The 19,414-nt window shown below is 38.5% G+C and overlaps 2 protein-coding genes across 7 annotated transcripts in view; both read right to left on the minus strand.

Annotated features, from left to right (window-relative positions):
- Positions 1-4,790, minus strand: part of MYRFL (myelin regulatory factor like) — a 115,395-nt gene extending 110,605 nt beyond the window's left edge. The window contains exon 1 of the mRNA XM_057316441.1: positions 4,030-4,790. Within this exon, the coding sequence (XP_057172424.1) occupies positions 4,030-4,075 (46 nt within the window). The 5' untranslated portion in view covers positions 4,076-4,790. The remainder of the gene's footprint in view (positions 1-4,029) is intronic.
- Positions 4,791-15,851: 11,061 nt separating this feature from the next.
- The window catches only part of RAB3IP (RAB3A interacting protein), a 132,599-nt gene continuing 129,036 nt past the window's right edge, over positions 15,852-19,414 (minus strand). For all 6 annotated transcript variants that reach the window (XM_048217889.2, XM_048217890.2, XM_026500048.4 and 3 more), the window contains 3 exons: positions 18,585-18,684; positions 18,427-18,496; positions 15,852-16,211 (listed from right to left, as the gene is read on the minus strand). In XM_048217889.2, coding sequence (XP_048073846.1) covers positions 16,129-16,211; positions 18,427-18,496; positions 18,585-18,684 — 253 coding nt within the window. In that variant the 3' untranslated portion in view covers positions 15,852-16,128. The remainder of the gene's footprint in view (positions 16,212-18,426; positions 18,497-18,584; positions 18,685-19,414) is intronic.

Genomic DNA, 19,414 nt, shown 5'->3' on the forward strand with positions numbered 1-19,414 from the left:
TCTTAGCAGTTTATAAAGAACGAAGCATTTCTACCAATAACCTAGCTTCCGGAAGGGAACATAAATACAATTAAATGTCCTTATAATCTGCAGCCTCCAGGAAGTTCCCAACCATCTTAATGTTAACGCCTTGCTAGAGGGAAAAACAACCTTAACTTGACGATGGCAAGGCCTCCGGTATCCTGTGAATCTTCTTTAACATATGAAAGTATTTTCTCAACCTCCCTTTTTCCTTTCCTCCCCCAACCCCATGGTCTGTAATCAGCCACCCCTCACAACGCGGGGCAGCAGCTCTTTCTGCCCACAGGTTCTGTCCCCGTGCTTTAATAAACCACCAATTCTGCACCAAAGACGCCTCAAGAATTCTTTCTTGGTCGTGGGCTCCGGACTCCACCCCACTGAACCTCACTTATATTCCCCAACCTCATCGATCCAGTTGTTTCTATGTGTATGTGTGAGCATGTATGTGTATACACTAACTGTTTTCAATCAGTTTTAACAAACTTTGTTCTGGGAAGTTATATATATGTATATATTGATACATATATACATATTAATAGTATATACCAATTTATAACCCACTTTCCTCCTTTATTGAATGAACATTTTTCCTTATCATCATTATTTTTAGTTATAAAATATTCCATTACATGGAAAAACCATAATTCATTTAATTAATCCACCAATATTAGAAATTTAGCTTGCAACTAAGTTTTAGTTATTATAAATAAAATAATGCGATTCTCTTCTGATAACCTTTCTCTTGCAATGGTACCAGCTTTCTTGAAAAAGCCAAACATGTCACATAGCATCAGTTTCCAGAGGGTGTTGGGATCCCTAGCATACTCGATCTTCCTCTGCTTAGTTAATTGGCCTACCTATTGCATCAGTGGCAGACTGGGAATTAGAATTGCCAGCTACCTGAAACCGCCCTTTGTTCTTGGCATTTTCCTGACGCACATCATAAAGATTTAGGCATATCTGAAGTTTAAAATCTAAACTAAGATCATCGTGAGCTTTGACACTCAAGACTATTTCATTGAAAATGATACTGTCAATCCAGATACTTTTTAATTCTATTATTTTTTAAAGATTTTATTTATTTAAAAGAGAGAGAGTGAGGGAGAGAGAACACAAGCAGGGAGAAGCAGAGGGAGAGGGAGAAGCAGACTCCCCAGTGAGCAGGGAGCCCGACCGCGGGGATGGGACTCCAGGATCATGACTGGAGCCGAAGGCAGATGCTTAACCGACTGAGCCACCCAGGTGCCCCAATCCAGATACTTAAAAAAAAATTTTTTTTATTAAGTAGTCTCTATGCCCAGTGTGTGGCTTAAACTCAGTACATTGATGTCAAGAGTAGCACGCTCTACTGACTAAGCCAACCAGGCACCCCAATCCAACATGTTCATAAGGAAAAATGCATTTAAGGCTGAGTTTCTTAGAATGAAGGGTCTGAGGAAACAGAGAAATATAGCTTTCAGCTAGGTAACAAATTGCCACAACTTTTCTTGATTTTTCAGACCTTGATTTTTTCAATGCAAGATTGCACTTAATTAGAATTGATAGGGGTGCCTGGCTGGCTCAGTAGGTTAAATGGCCAGCTCAGGTCTTGATGTCTGAGTTGTGAGATCCAGCCCCACGTCGGGCTCCGTGCCAGCAATGGAATCTGCTTAAGATTCTTTCTCTCCCTCGGGGCACCTGGGTGGCTCAGTCGTTGGGCGTCTGCCTTCGGCTTGGGGCATGATCCCGGCGTTCTGGGATCGAGCCCCGCATCAGGCTCCTCTGCTGAGAGCCTGCTTCTTCCTCTCCCACTCCCCCTCCTTGTGCTCCCTCTCTCGCTGGCTGTCTCTCTCTGTCAAATAAATAAATAAAATCTTAAAAAAAAAAAAAAAAGATTCTTTCTCTCTCTCTCCCTTGGCCTCTTCCCTCTCTCTCCCTCTCTAAAACAGAAGAAAACGAAACAGAACTGATACATCACCAGGAGCATGACATTCAACAACTGTCCATCCTCATGAGAATATCATATCTAGTTTTGAGGTCCTCATTCTAAGGGATATTTGAGAAAGGAATCACCAAGATCTAAGGGAAAGACTTCAAAGCCCTACAAGCTACCATTTAAAAGAGGTGGTTGTTGGGCTGGGCATATGGTAGGTGTTTAATATTTGCTGAATAGTGGAGGTAATAAGAAATTGACAAGAAGCTGTGTGGTTTTCAGGGGCAAGGGAATCACTTAAGCTAGTGCCTCTATTTTTTTATTTCTGAGGAGAAATGACTGCTCCCTCATGAAAAGAAAGGCTTAATATGGAGAAACAGAGTTTGGTTTAAGCTAAGAAAAATACTATTAAAATAATAATCAGATATTAGCAAGTTGCAGAGAAGACTCGTGGAAACTGTATCCCTAGAGATGTCTGAAAATAAGACAGTGAGAGTCTAGGAATACTACAGGTATAACAGAGCTTCCAAAAACCAGAAGAGACCAGATTAACTTTTTAGCGCTTCACCAGCTCTAGAAGGAAATCAAGTAGATTTTATGCTTTTATAAAATGAATCGATGGTTTCCCTAAAATAAAGCATATGTAACTGTAGCTTTGAGCTTGCTACCCACTGCTAGAATGAAAGTTGCATAGAATATAAAATCAGGCGATAACAATCGAGCTCCGTTTGTGTGCCTGTGTCGACACACTGATTTGGCCAGTGTCAAGAGACCAAATATCCAACGGAATGGATCACAGCAGAGATAATGTGATAATTCCGTCTTACATTTCTTCTTGTCACTTCTGGCAAAATCCAAGCCACAGGAACCACCATATTGTATTGATTCCTTCTGATGGTGACCCAGAATCTCACTACTTCTTCAGTGTGATCACTCTGTATTTGGTACTATTTGGTGTTGGGTCAATTCCATTCAACCTTGTAACATCTGGAATTTGTCAGGCACTCTGCTAGTCACAAGAATGCCAAAAGCACCTCTCAATATGCTGCGAACTGCCCTCTGGATTCTGCGAAGAAACAGGTCTGCCCTCAATTCTCCTACTTCCTCCTGGGAAATACCTTTGAAATGTGTAAAAGCTATGGTCACAGTTCCCTTCACGTGGAAGTCCAAGTGTGGCTGATGAAGAACCAAAGCGGCACTGAAGTCTCCAACGGCGAGTCCTTGCTGACATTCTCAACAGACTCACCATGAGAATATCAGCCCCACTAAATATGAAAACCTTTACTGCCCGCTCAGATTTTTAGAAGGAAGATAATCTGTTGTAACCATGTCCTATGTCATGCCTCTCCCTTGGGGAAAAAGCACTCATTCTTGTAGTATGCATGTCCCTTCAAAAACAAATCATTCTTCAGTTGCACATTTTTAAAGTGTTGTGAGGAACACCTGGGTGGCTCAGTCAGTTAAGCGTCTGCCTTGGGTTCAGATCATGATCCTGGGGTCCTGGGATCGAGTTCCGCTTGGGCTCCCTGCTCAGCGGGGAGTCTGCCTTTCCCTCTGCCTCCCCGTGCATGGGCTCGTGCTCTCTCTCTCTCAAATAAACAAATAAAATCTTAAAAACACACACACACACACAAAGTGTTGTGAAAAACAAAAATAGGAAGGGGGAGGTGTTCCTTTGCTGTTTTATATTTAACTATACTCAGAGAAAAACTGTCTTAATAAAATCTTACATCTTTCTTGTGCTATATTCAGTAACTTTAGAGACAAGACAAACCTGCACTTTTTGAAACGTAGGGGATTAGAAGAAATATAACCTAGCGTGGGACAGAGAAAAACACTAAGAACATAGATATGCTGACCCCGTGATTCTTTTAACCAAGCTTAGAAGATGGAAATCCTGTGTTTTTTTAAATCACTACCATTGATTTTTGCTACAAACAGAGCAAATAAACCTCCACTTCCAATTTTAGGCCAGTTAGTACAATAGCATTTCTTCCAAGGCCAAGTTTACGTGAATTCCAAAAAGGTGAAACAGTGATCGCAAGCAGAGCCATTTCTCAGAAGCAGGAAGTGCATGTTGGAAACTGGCCTCTTACCTTCGAAGAACTGCTGCAGGGCCTCATTTTCCCCTAACACATCCATCCTGGGGTCCTAGTAATATTTCCTCCCGGAACAAGTGTTCTCAGAGCTCGGGAAGCTAGTGCTGTCCTCTCGACTTGAAGCTTATGAATGCCCTTGAAAAATCTTCATTTTCTTTTTATTGGAGCGAAGCCTATATTCTGCCAACAAATTGTGTCCAGAAAGATGGTTAGGTTCTCAAAATGATTATAAAGCCAGGATATGTGACCATGCAGAAAAAAAAAAAATTCATCAAGAGGGAAGTGGTAACAAATCCATCCGTCTTCCTGTAGGGAACTGTTTCTACTCTGCTTTTCGTCTTTGTTTTAAGGACCTTTGTCCTTGGTGACACATGTAATTACATAAATGGGCAATAAATACATAGTCTTATCTCTTATTTGTCCTTTTACACCAATATATTTATATCTCCCCCTCTATCAACCAGATCAATTTAGCCATCACCAGGCAAATATACAGAGTTTGTGTGTGTTTTTTACTTAGAGAAAGGGGGCATATCAATATAACCATTTTTATAGACACTTTGAATAGCAGATAATTTAAACGGGCTTGTGCTAATGAAAAGTGAGGATTTGTAAAGTATTTCCAAATTTAATTACAGTGGAAACTTAAATTCCTTTGATACACACCTATCTCCTCCAGGTTTTATTTTCTTTGAAAATAGAAAGTATGAGAAGCCCCTCTAATGAGCAACAAAACTGTATTTGATTCAGTAACTCTTACAACTGAGTATATATGGTTCACTATTAGCTGGTTTCGCTCTTCAATATAAAAGTTTTGCTTTCCTGCTCAACTATTAATTTACTTAATAATCGCCTAAGAATACAATTAGGAAATTAAATTGTCTCTTTTAGTCCCTTCCTTTTCTCTTTTCCCCCAACTTTTTATCTTGAAAGTTTTTAATCTATAGAAAAGCTGCAAGGATAGTACCATGAAATAAATACCCACTTACTCTTCATCCAGATTTACTAATTACAAATATTTCCCCACTTTTGCTTTTTCTCTCTTGCTATATACATTCTTGGCTGAGCTGTTTGAAAATAAGTTGCTGACATCTTGACATTTCACCCAGAAATAATTCTGTATATGTCTCCTAACAAATAAGGACATTCTCCCTCATAATCACAGTATTATTATATCTAAGAAATGTAATATAAAATTAATACTAATATTTCATTAGTATTAACCCCACTGTCCCCAAAATCTCTTTTACGACTTTTTGTTTTCTAATAAAAAATCTAATGAATGTTCGTGCATTGCCTTTGGTTATGTCTTTTAGAGATATAGAACACTCTTGTCATTTTTAGTTCTTTGGCTTTTTATGACATTGACACTTTTTTAACAATCCAGGCCCATTGTCTTATAGAATATCCCACATTCTGGATTTGTCTGATTGCTTCATTATTGTTAGAATTAGCATAGGTGATGTGGTATGCTTCCTAATAAGTATTTTTTTTTAATTTTTTTTTATTATATTATGTTAGTCACCATACAGTACATCCCTGGTTTCTGATGTAAAGTTCGATGATTCATTAGTTTCCCTAATAAGTATTCTAAAACCTCACACATATAAACTGTTCCTCGAAAACAAGCAAGGTAATTCTATATTGGAAAAAAAGAGAGAGAGAGAGAGAGGCTTAAAATCTTACTTTGAAGGTCGCCTTGGGCTCCAGACCTTGAAGGACAAGTCATCAAGTTGCTTAAAGAAATAAATTTTCTAATTTTTTTTTTTTCCAGTTCAACTTGGGTTAAGCTCTCTGCTGGGTGCAGGAAGGAAAAAGATGAGTAAATAATGGTCTTGCCCTCCCCAGGTTTAAATGCAGGGCATGCGAAAAACGCAAGTAACTTTAACTCAAGGCAGACTCTGATAAGGCTGGGAGAAAACATCTCCAGAGAACAGAGGAAGTAAAGATTTATTTAATCTAGGGGGTGTCATTGAGAGCTGAAACTGGAAGAGACTCAAACAACAAGTACGTGTATGCAGGAATGGCTGTGGCGGTGTGTGCTTCATGGAGAGAAAAGGTGGCAAATAGTCCGAAGAAGGATTTGGGCTGCATCTGATCCCATGCATATTTATACTCTCTGTTGATGACTGCTATTTAGGTAGTGGTCATGCACGATGTAATTAAATCTAACTGGAAAGAGAGCTGTGTTGGAATGTGCTGGTTAGGGCGGTAACTAAAGTTAGACCAGTCATAAAGCCTGAAAATGGTATAGAATCCAAAATTGGCTACTGATTGGATGTACAGAGCAAGGAAGAGGTCAAGTGGTATTTTTAAGTATATGCCTTTAGGTGCAATATGAATTAAGATGCTGAAAACATGTAGCCCAGGGCTCAATCTAGACTCCAAGAGAAGTTCCCAGCCACGTTTTCTGGAGGCCGTTGGAAGTTAAGTCATCACGCTGTGTTCGCTGCCAAATGATGATAGAGGATCCTATCCAACAGTTCACCCAGACACCTCACGTTCTCAGCAGCAGAGTAATGAGAGAGTGGAAACATAATAGGGAAAGAAATTAGACTGCAGGTAATGGGCTGAGAAGCAAAGGTTAGAGTAGGGTCCCAAGCTCCAACACTTACCAGGCCAGGCAGATAAGTGAGTTCAATGGGTCAACATAAGCAAAAACCAACCATGTAAGCATATTGATAACTGACAAGTGCCCCTTTACTCTTGATGTCAGGAAGACAGGGGTGGTGGGGCATAGAGCAAACAGCGGCTACAGGCCCTGCTAAAGGGTGGAGTTACCCAGCAGGTACAATCACTCAACTTCCTCCAAGAATGTGAATTCAGTGTTGTCAAAGAGGCCAATTTTAAAAGTGAAGCTAGAAATGCAGATTTTAATTTTAAATCTCGTTTTTAAATGATGCAACTAATTTGTTCAGAAACAACTCAAAGGTAAAAATAAACCAAAACATTGTCAAGGACAAATACCACATAAGTGAAAATGGGATTCAGCCCACAGGACTGCAGTTTGCAGCCTCCGGGTGAGAGGCTAACCTATAACAACCAACATGGTTTGAGGAAGGTAAAGAGAATCTAGAAGAAAGTTGTTGGAAGGCCTGGAAAATATAGCTGTGTTAATTAATGAGTCCAGAACACACAGCTGAAGGCACAATCCAGCTGGTGACCATGGGGGTTTAAGGTTTCTCCCTCTCAGAGAATAACAAATAACCACCCATACTTCCTTGATCATGGTCTTTAGGTCTCTAGTATCTCCTAATTCTACTGGGCACCCCCATTTTGCAGAGATCTGGTGGAGATCCATTTCTTTTTTTTTTTTTTAAAGATTTTATTTATTTATGTGACAGAGAGACAGCCAGCGAGAGAGGGAACACAGCAGGGGGAGTGGGAGAGGAAGAAGCAGGCTCACAGCGGAGGAGCCTGATGTGGGACTCGATCCCCGTACGCCAGGATCACGCCCTGAGCCGAAAGCAGATGCTTTAACGACTGCGCCACCCAGGCGCCCCTGGAGATCCATTTCTTGAGCAGTGATCTAAGGTAGCCTTGGTTTAGATGTTTGGGTACTGACGTTTCCTAGAGAACTCCAACAATAAATAGGTAAAGGCTGAGCTGCTCTGGTTACACCTGGTGCTGTGGTTCAAGTTGGAAATGTAATGACGGGGATTTCGTCTCTCTCAATTCTGTCCCTGAGATCTACAGCTCCAGAATTCTCGTACTCATACCACAGTCCCACCTCTTGCCGTTAGATTATAGGTGGATTTGTACTTCCTAGAGAGCTGCTGTTAGGGGTTCTACTCTTCTCTATATTTCAGCAGCTTTGCTCATTTGTGGTATTGAAATGGTTTTATTTTAGTTTTTAAAAGATGCTGGCTTGGACTGAGTGGTAGTGGTGGACGTGGAGGGAAGTGGAGAGACCCAAAGTATGTTTTGCAGAGTTGATGTGACTTGCTGATGGATTGGATTGGAGGTGGTGGTGACAGAAACCAAGAACAAGCCCTAGACTGTTGCGTAAGCAACTGAGCTAAGTGTCAGTGTTGGGTTTGAGATGCCCATTAGAAATCCAAGCGCAGGGGCTGACAGGCAAATGGATACCAGAGCCCGAAGTTATGGGAGGGATGTCAGAGTTGGAGATGTAGAGTTATATGCAAATGGTGCTTGGTTTTCAAAGCCAGGGGCCCAGATGAGATGATATAAAGAATATTTAGATAAAGAGAAGGGGGCCCAGGGCAAAACTCTAGGGATTCCAGTATTTAAAAGCTAAGAAAGAGCCAGCTAGAATTGTGACCAAAGCTGTCACAGAAAACCTCAAATTCCCCACCGTGGCTTACTAAGACCTACATTGTCTGACCCATACCTCCCTCTCCAGCTTTCTCTTACCAAACTCCCTGGCACCAACTATACACTCAGTCTTTCTGCCGTTTTTCAAGTTCATTTCTTCCTTAGGGGCCGTATGCCAGCTTTGAGTTCTCTTGCTGCTTGCCTCCCTTCACAAGCCTGGGTCTGGTCAGAGCCCAACCTGAAAATGTGGCCTTTCCTGACCACCCAGTCTGAAGGACTTATCCATTCCCCTTCTAGCCCATTACCCCATCTTAAGTATCTCTAAAGCACTTATCTTTTAGTATTTCTTTTTGTCCATTTCTCAGGGAACTGCGAGCTCCACAAGACTGACCTCACCTGTCTTGCTCACTGCTCTATCTTTGGCACCGACAGCAGCACCTGGCACACACAAGACCCAAAAATGTGTGAATGAGGAGGAGGAATTCTGTCTAGAAGTTCTGCACAAAAATTAACAGACACTGCTGGGCCCTTGTGTGTCTATATAAAGACAAGAAACTTAGTTGTCTGTTGAGATGGTAATTGTACTGCATTCCATGAAAAAAATAAAGAACTATTTTTCTAGCACAGAAGTTAGACACAAATATAAATTCATACTGCTTTGACCTGTCTTAAACATTTTGTCAAAATTACTGAGGGAAAAACACAACAAAGAAAAACCTTTAAAAACAAAGTTTCTGAGTAAGAGCAGACCCATGTAAGACTCTGGCTGCATGAAACAAAAACCCACAGCATTCACATGGTCGTGCTGCTAAGTGGATAGGTGGGTGGTTGCCACTTCAGGTCTGAGACCCAATGCTCAGAAACCAAACCTTTGCTAGGGCGCCTGGGTGGCTCAGTCGTTAAGCATCTGCCTTCGGCTCAGGGCGTGCTCCCGGGGTTCTGGGATCAAGCCCCACATCGCACTCCCTGCTCCACCAGAAGCCTGCTTCTTCCTCTCCCACTCCCCCTGCTTGTGTTCCCCCTCTCGCTGGCTGTCAAATAAATAAATAAAATCTTAAAAAAAAAAAAAAAGAAACCAAACCTTTGTTCTTCCAGTGTAAATGCTGAGCCAAACGTTGTGGATTGTTCTAGAGCTGGGAGAGACAAGAGAGAGTACTTAATTTAGCCTTCGTTGAGGAGGTCAGAGAGGAGTGGTGACCTGCCTAACCAATCAGTGTTGGGAACCACCCCTGGAGAATGCAGTTCTCCTGAGCAACTCCTGATCCAACTTCTCTCCATCAGGCCAGGCTCTCTCTGCAACTCTGAACCTATTTATAGAAATTCATCAGAGTCTTTTCTTCTTTTTTAGAATTGGTAGTCTATGCAATTAAATTCTGTCCAGAAATACTCTCCTGAGCCAAGGTTAATCAGCACACTAATGATTCCATCTCCTTTGCCTCGCCATTTCTACTAGCTCCTCTGTAGTCAGTCTTCTTTGCAGGCTGTTTCCCTGTCATGGTTACATAGGGCCCAGTGCCATACTTCTCCATCTCCAAAGTATCCCTAAAGCTCCTATTTGGTCCCAGGGCTAAACTACTCCCAAATGTATCACCTAGCCTGACCTTATTGTTGAAGTTGAACCTGTATATCAATACCTACTTAACATCTCCATTTTGATGCTTAATGTGCATCTCAAACTCAACGTGGCAAACACTGAGTTCTTGTATCTCTTCCACACTTACATAATTTGAACCTATCCCAGATCTCCCCATCTCAATAAATGCAGTAATAGCTCAAGCCAAAAGCCTAGGATTCAGACCTGACTTCTCTCCTTCTCTCTCTCCCAAATCCAATTCATCAGCAGGTTCTGTTCTGCTCTTTGGTTGTGAATGCAGGAGCATTGGACTAATCATAACCCTTGGTTCATAACACACCACCAATGGTCTGCGCACAATCGTCCTCATTCATATACGCACTCTTCATGACAAGTGAACCCATCATCCAACCCAGGGACTAGAACATCCACAATGACTTATACATATGCTCCTCCCAGTTCTCTCCCTTTTCCTTCCTCCTCCATACCAGAGGTAACCCTAACCTGAACTGTGGGTTTATCACTATTTGGATTTTTAAAAAATAGTTTTGTTATATCTATACACACACACACACAACTGTTCAGTTTTAGTTTTTGAACTTTATGAGAAAAGTATCATACGGTCTTCTGAGCATTTTGCTTTTCCACTCAGTCTATGTTCTATTCAGCTGCTGTGCTGCATGTAGCTGCTGTTCGTTCACTTTGCCCACCACGTGATAGTCCCCTATGTGAGCGCATAACGCTTTACCCTCCTGTTAGATGGACATGTGGATCTTTTCCAAAACATTCTTAAAGACGTATTTTGCGGCACTTCGTGCAAGTATTTCTCTTGAGTATATGCCTACAAGCTGAGCTGGTGGGCTGTGGGGAATGTCCAACTTTTCAAATGAATGTTTTCTCACAGTAGATATACCAATTGACCCTTCCATGAACAATTTATGAGTAATCCTATTGAAATTCTCTGACTTCATTGGGCTTAATTTTTGCTAGTTGAATTTAAACCTGTCACTGTGGTCTTGATTTGTTCCCCTGTTAATAAATGAAGACCCATTTAATAGTTTATTAGCCTGCATGCACTTCCAACTCTGTGGAGGACCTGCTCCAGCCATTTCCCGTTTTTTGTTTTTTTTTGATTTGTAGAATTTCTGTATATATTCTTGATACTAATCTATTATTGGTTATGAGTTTTGCAAATATCTTCTCATAGCTTGTAGTTTGGCTTTAACATGCCTTTTGATGGACAGAAGTTCTAAATTAACAATTTATAACGTAGCGCAACTTTCATGGTTATCTTTTATGGTTTCTTTTGCTTTCAGTTTAAGAAGTTCTTAGAAGCAGATCAGGAAGGTATCCACCTATATTTTCAAAATATATTTCACCTATAATTTCAACTGTATTTTCTACATCAGAAGTTCTACAGTTTCAGGACATTTAAACAAGAGTTTTTGTGTGTGTATGGTGTAAGGAAAAGATACAATTTCATATGTTCCTTTGTCTTTGTCAGCTCCATTTAATGATTAATCCAATCATTGACCTACCTGTCATCTCTGTCAACATGAGATTTACAAATACGTGTGGATCTACTTTGGAGCTCTCTCTCCATTGGCCATTTTCTCTATTTCTGCACTGTGTCCCTCCTTCTTAAATACTTCAGCTTCATGAAAAGTCCTTCTGGCAGGATGAACGCTTCTTCCTTTCTTGTTCTTCAGAAGTGCTTCAGTCATTCTTCATCCTTAACTCCGCCACATAAATTTGATCAATTTGCCAATTCCAGCAGATTTGGGGATTTGGTTTGGAGATGCACTAAATCTACACATTCATTTAAAAAAAAATAATGTCCTACTCATGAACATAGATCACTCTAGTCCTCTTCAATATTTCCTTTAGTAAAGTTTTATAACTTCCTCTCCATAGATCTGACACATCTTTGGTTAGATTCATTACAAGGTACTTCAGAATTCTTTTTGCAATTGTTTGGTGTCTTTCTAAAAATCTTATTTTTTAACTGTGGCTGTATGTAAGTACAATTCACAAATATATATTGATCCTGTATTTAGCCACCTTACTAAACTCTCCAATTATGTCTAATAATTTGATGGAAGACTTTATTTTCTATGTAGACAATCATACCATAAGGAGTTTTATTTTTTCCTTCCCAATCACTGTATCTTTATTTTCCTCATCTTGCTGCACTAACATTTACAATATAATTTTTATTTAATACAAATGAGTACAGTAATCATCTTTGTTCCACTGTTGACTTTAAAGAAAATGTTTCTAACATTTCCCACCTTAGGATGGTGTTTACTGTAAGATTTTTTAAGCTATCCTTTATCAAGATGAAAAGATTACTAAACGTTTTTCTACAGCTATTGATCAGATGGTTTTTCACTTTTATTCTGTAAATGTGAATTAGATTTATAAATATACCATTTAAAAATATTTTTAAGTAATCTCTACACCCATTGTGGGGCTCAAACTCATGACCCTGAGATCAAGAATTGCATGCTCTACTGACTGGACCAGTCAGATGCCCCTCTAATATACCATTTTTGCATTCCTGGGATAAATGCCACTTGGTCAGTGTGTTACATTGTCTGTTTTTGCATATCTACCAATGACAAAATGGACCTGTAATCTTTCTTTCTTATACTGACTGTCCCAATCTGGTTTTACTATCAAAGTTATATTGGTTTTTGATGTATGAAACATAGTAATTCTATTCCTCAGAAGAATACATATAATTCGTTCTTTAAAGTTTGTTAAAGTCATTTTTTTTTTAAAGATTTTATTTATTTGACAGAGAGACAGCCAGTGAGAGAGGGAACACAAGCAGGGGGAGTGGGAGAGGAAGAAGCAGGCTCCTAGTGGAAGAGCCCGATGTGGGGCTCAATCCCAGAACACCGGGATCACGCCCTGAGCCGAAGGCAGATGCTTAATGACTGCGCCACCCAGGCGCCCCAAAGTTTGTTAAAGTCATTTATGCCTAGAGTTTTGTGACAAGATTTTTAACTACTCCTCTCCTTGAATAGTAATAGTACTGCTCAGGCTTCTGATTTCTTTTTAATCAAAATACATTTTCTAGGAATTTTGCCATTTTGTCTAAATTTTCAAACATATTGGGATGTTGTTCATAATATTCATGTTTAATATCTGCAGTATCTATACTGACATACCCTTTTTCACTCCTGGTATGGTTATTTGTGTATTTTCTCTTTTTCTCCGTGACAGAAATTTGTGTCCATTGTGTTCATCTTTTCAGTCAACACACGACTTTGTTGATCCTCTATTGCATCCGTTTTCTATTTCTGTTCTTATCTCCTTCCTTTACTTTTATCTTGTCCTGTAACTTAAATGAACACTTAGCTCATTTTAAAAACATGTAAACATTTAAAGCTGTAACACCCAGTGCTTATCACATCACCCAATTATGCAACTGATAAATTACTGATCACTACATCTGAAACCAATGATGTACTATATATTGGCTAATTGAATTTAAATTAAAAAAATATTTAAAGCTACAAAATTTCCTTTGCAATACTTTTTTTTAATTGAAACACAAGTGACATTAGTTTCAGGTGTACAGCATAGTAATTGGACAATTCCATATATTATGTAATGCTCACCACAGTATAGTCACTGTCACCAAAGTTATAATATTGACTATATTCTCTATGCTGTAACTGGAACTTTGTACCTCTTAATCCCCCTCACCTATTTTGTCTGATGCCCACTCCCTTCCTCTCTAGCAACCACCAGTTTATTCTCTGTATATGAGTTTGTTTCTGTTCGTTCGTTTTTTAGATTCCACATTTAAGTGAAATTATATGGTATTTGTCTTTCTCACACTTATTTCACCCTGCATATTTATAATATCCACTAGGCTCCATCCATGTTGTTGCAAATGGCAAGATTTCATTCTTTTTGATGGCTAATATTCCATTGTGTGTGCGTGCACACACGTGCACACATCACATCCTCTTTATCCATTCATCTATTGATGGGACACTAGGGCTGCTTCCGTAATTTGGCTATTGTAAATAATGCTGCAATAAACATAGAGGTATTAGGGTGCATATATCTTTTTGAAGCAGCGTTTTCATTTATTTTGGGTAAATACCCAGTAGTGAAATTATTCTGTTATTTTTCATAGCAGCTGCACCAATTTATATCCCCACCAAGAGCACATGAGGGTTCCCCTTCTCTACATCCTTGTCAACACTGTATCTTGTCTTTTTGATGCTAGCCATTCTGACTGGTGTAAAGTACCATTTCATTGTGGTTTTGCTTTGTATTTCCCTGATGATTAGTGACATTGAGCATCTTCTCATGTGTCTGTTGAGCATCTATATGTCGTCTTTGGAAAAATGTCTATTCAGGACCTCTGCCCATTTTTAATGAGATTAGTTTTTTAATGTTGAGTTATAGGAGTTCCTTATGTATTTCACATTTGGTATTATTAGTCAGCCCTAGTATTTTTATATTTCTTCAATTATTATTATTATTAATTTTCTTACTAAGTCTTCTTGGTGAACTCAATTTTAGCATTAGATAGCACCCATCTCTATCCCTAATAATGCTTATGTTTTAATGCCTGTTTTGTCAGATAGTAGTAAAACTACACTAGCTTTCTTTTGGTATTTTCCTTTTTCCAGGCTTTTATTTCAACCCTTCCACGTCCTTATGCTTGGTGTATAAATATATGATTTCCATATCACACTATTCATTTCTCTACTTGACCTTTTTTTCTTTGGTCCTTCACATTTAATTGGTATCTCTCTCTTCCATCTAACAAGCAAGACTGGAACTTTAATTACCCTCACAATCTCTGGTCTCCTCCCACTGCCACTGTTAATTAAAGAATTCTAATTCTAGATTGTTATATAATTTTCTTTAGCCTTACCTTTATTCTTTTAAAGTCATCCACAAACTCCATAAGTATCTCTTTTTTCCCCCATATCTCTTGCAGCATCTCTCGGATTTGTTTCTCTTCATACTTACTTTCTCCAAAAGTGTTTTAAATTTGCATTTTTGGGTGGAAAATTTTCTGAAGTTTTGAAAGTCTGAGAACATATTTATTATGCCTTCACATTTGAATAACTATTTATCAGGACATAAAATTCTAGTTTCAAAGTTCTTTTCATGTTCAATTTCAGATTCCTGAGCTGGGCATGGTAGTGATGGTTTCTACCACACCATACCATTCTCAAATATCCTTTTCTCTGAAGATTCCCACCCATCCTGGTGACTGAATCTTCTACAGGTAAGGTTGACCAATCTCTGAAGACAGGATTGAAAACAATGCCATCTTCAGAAAACTAGGTCTCTCATACACTGTTGCTGTAAAAATAAATTTGTTCAACTTCTGTAGAGAGCAATTTGGCAAAGCAGATCAAATATTTTAAAATACACATATACCTTGACCCAACAATTTTACTTCTAGGCAAGTCTACACGAAGGAGACAACCCAACAATGTGCAAAGAAGTACGCATAAGAATATTCGTCACAGCATTATGATATGAAAAAAAATTTTAAAGCTAATTTCCAAACCAATTATATTAACATCCTATAGTCAAAACCATGTAGTGATTAAACACATGTAGAAAAAATATTTAAGTTAAAGAAGAAAGTCTACTTTTTTTTCACAAATATGCATATGTAGGTAGAAAATATCTGAAAGCTGAAAGGCTCTTCTTCAGAAATACTAACAGTAGCATTCTCTAGATGGAGAGATTGATTTCTTCTTTTTGTCTTCTTTAAATAAAATCCTTCTTTGAAGTCCAATCTAAAAAACAGACAAAAATAGAGCCATTCTTGTGGGGGGACAGAGCCGATCCTGTCTGCTTAGCCTTCTTCCTTGCCCCTCACAGGCTGCTGTGCAGTTTGAAAACTACGTTTTCAATACGTTCTGCTTACCCTACATGCCATGTCAGAGCTAGAAGAGAAAGCAAAAACATATTCAATCTAACGTTGATGTATTTCTTTATTTATTTAGCTTTTTTTTTTGCAACTATAAATTACAATCACTAGTACACCTGTAATTCTTCACAGTGTGTTCAACTAAAGAGTAAGCAAACACAGCATAGGTCAATTTAAAAGAAATCACAGTACTTCTCAGTGTAATCTGCAAAAGAGGGAAAAAGTCTTGGGCCCACTCCTTGGAAATAAATATCAAGTAACCATAAAAATATTCAGCCATCTTCCAGGTATTCAGGGAGGTTCACGCATGGTCCCAGGCAGAGCATCAGAGTTCCTCTTTGAAATATCCCAGCTTTGCCAAGGACATCTCTTTTCTCAACTGCATAACTTCCCAAAACATCTGATCAACTATACAAATAGAAAAGGAGACATGTAAATTATAAAATATCATCTTAATTATTTTTTAGCTGTATCACTGAAAATTTAACATTAACTGAAATGCCAACTGGGCATTTCCTAATGATGTACCTAATGCCTCGCCATTTTACTGCTAATTCACACAAATTTTTTCATGTATTTGTGAGCATCCCAGTTTAATCAATAAATGAGCAATATTCACCAGTTTTGCCACAAGTGTTTGTCAGATACGTCAATGACCACTATAGCCCAACAGAAGGTAGATGCTTCAGTGCCCTGAGTAAATGGCAATCGTGTTGCTGTTGTAAGTAATTACATTCGATCCTCAATTTTTCTAACTTAGTGATCATCTTGCTCTAGTTTGCTACGTCTTGGCCATTCCACGGTTTATTAACACAGAGTAAAACAGGAAAAAAAGGAAAACAAAAGACAGTCCAGAGAACTTAGTAACATTCTTTTTGAGAAATAACAGAGAAAGGTTTTGTATATGGCTCAAATTAGAAATAAAAATAAATGTAGAGACTGATCTGTAAATTTCAATTATCTCTACTTTGGCAAGCCCCCTCTGTAAATGGAAAAAAGTTGGCTTTATATTTCTGATAAAAAGTCTTCCTCTGACATATCATCAGAATAGAGACTGATTTCGATCAGCGGTTTTCAACCAGCAGAGATTTTGTCCTCAAGGGTACATCTGAGAAAATGTCTGGATCCGTTTTTCATTACTAGCATCTACTGAGTAAAGCTTAGCAATGGTGCTAAACACCCTACAACGTACGAGACAGCACACGCACCCCCCACGACAAAGACTCATCCAGCTCAAAATGTTAATAGAACCAAGCTTGAGAAACCCTGCTTTAGATTTAGCTGCCCTAAATCCTTTCGGGCACAAGGCACAGATAGTACACATATTTTAAAATTAGTAATATTTATTTGCTACAAACCCACACATTATATGATATGTACCAAGTACTGTGAAGTGGAAGAGTGACAGAAACCAGAGAAGAGGCCACTTTTATCACCATCACCCCCACTACTAGTCATGACAATTTCTCCCTATTTTCATAAAGGAAATTATCTTTCACCTTCCCTACAAAAACTTACTTTAACAAGGAGAAAAAACACACTTGACAACTTAACATAAATCATCTGTTCTGTGGCTTAAATCCTATTATCCACCAACAGGTATTCAAAAATATTTCAATTTTATTGAAGTCATAAAAACTATTATACACTTTAAAGACTACTTTATGCTACTCAGCCTTTTGAAATTCAACATTAATGAGAGGTTTCACCCTCACTCTTTTAGGCATTAAAATCTAATTATATGGGGTTCTAAATAAATATGACTCTTCTCAACACACCAGAGCTTTGAAATGCTAAATTAAGTTTTTATCAGCACGACTAACCTTCCCACAGAATTAAGATTCACTGGTTTACATGACTGCAAGAGCAAGCTTCTAGTTTTTAATATAAAAATATTTTCAGTTCCCCAAAAAATATGAATAGGAAATTTCCTACAACTTCAAATACAAAATGCGTACGGACTTATCCCTGGCTTACTATCTGCTGTTTGTTTTAAAACAATCACATGTACCCAAGAAACACTGCTTTGGAGTTGTTGGGCCTTACTGATGTTTAAGACATTTGGCTACAGAATCATCAGTAATCATGAGAGACTGTATTAAAAATATGAAAACACTTGCATGAGGTTGGCTTTCTTGGATATATCATCTATATGTTTCGGCTGATTCAGAATACAGTAATCTTTATTCCATTCAGAACTATCCTCATGACTGCTTTATTAATTCACACGTGAAAGTACAAAATACAGAAAAAATTAATTGTTAGATCCCCATGGCTTTCACCAATTAAAATGAATCTGATCATGTCTAGAGCTTACTCATTTTTATTTCTCAGGAGTAATTTCAAAAGCTTTTTACTCCCCTCACTTTTACCATCTGGTTTATCAATATACCCCTTAAGAGTTATAACTGATTCTGCTTAAAACGTGTATCAGAGTAAAATGAGGCGGTTTTAAGGGTTAAATACGTTTTAAAAAACATTAGTTCCCAAATTCTCCACACATTAGAACTATGAGAGATTCAATATGAATGTACCAATAATAAAGTTTGAGCATTACTACTATGTTCTATACTTTTTGCTGAAAGTTTATGTACGTATTTTGCAACCAATTAAGAACACTCACCATCCTGCTGTTTCACGAGCCCCTGCTGAATATATCGAATGTATGTAAAAAAGTTACATACAGAGGTGATCTAGGCCGAAAGGGAAAAAAAAGTCATAAACAGTCAAATGTCTCATATCAAAGTGAGCTTTATTAAAATTCATGGCTCAGTTACTTACCCTGTATCTGCAAAAAGGAGAAATATAGTAATAGTTGCTTGAGTCCCCTAATTTAATTCTGTGTTTACAGGACTTACTCTGGCCAGTCAGAGCACATTTTCTGTAAAACAATGACAAAATTTTAGTTTTTTAAAATTGAAAGCATTTTGCTCCTAACTTCTGTAGAAGTTTCATATTCACTAAGACAACAAATATTTGAGACTTAGTACGTACCCGGCACTATTCTAGATGCACGCAGGCCTGAGAAATACAAAGAAGCCACCTTACAAAATACTGACTCTATAAGGGGTGCACTATACTCAGACATCCCATCCTTTCCATTTGCAAACTACTACAGACTCTCAGATTTGGTATGACAGCTTTCTGGCTGGAATGAGACGGTACGTCTCTAAGGGGCAGAGACCATATCTTATTCTTCTTTAAATGCCAGGCACCAAGCAGGTGCTGGGTACACACCAGACATTCAGTGACTGTTGGTTAAGTGATGAGCCACCTCTCACTCCACTGCTCAATCCAGTGATGCTGGCTTGTCTATCAGGGCAGACTCTGAAGCAGCCCACCTGTTACCCTCCTAAGCTAGGACCAGGGATATCAAGGCAAAATGAGTATAGCTGTAATGAAGATAAAGTGGTCGACAGCATTTTAAATAACATAAACTATATAACGAAGAAAAATGTTACATGAACATTAAATTTCAGTTATACTTATGAGAAATATGATACAAACGTGCCTCCATATTAAGAAAACAAATGGAGAATGTGTATTTAAAATAGGGTCATTTTGGGGGCGCTGGGATGGCTCAGTCGGTTAATCGTCTGACTCTTGGTTTC

Source organism: Ursus arctos, unplaced genomic scaffold (assembly GCF_023065955.2).
Source record: "Ursus arctos isolate Adak ecotype North America unplaced genomic scaffold, UrsArc2.0 scaffold_21, whole genome shotgun sequence".
Classification (NCBI taxonomy): domain Eukaryota; kingdom Metazoa; phylum Chordata; class Mammalia; order Carnivora; family Ursidae; genus Ursus; species Ursus arctos.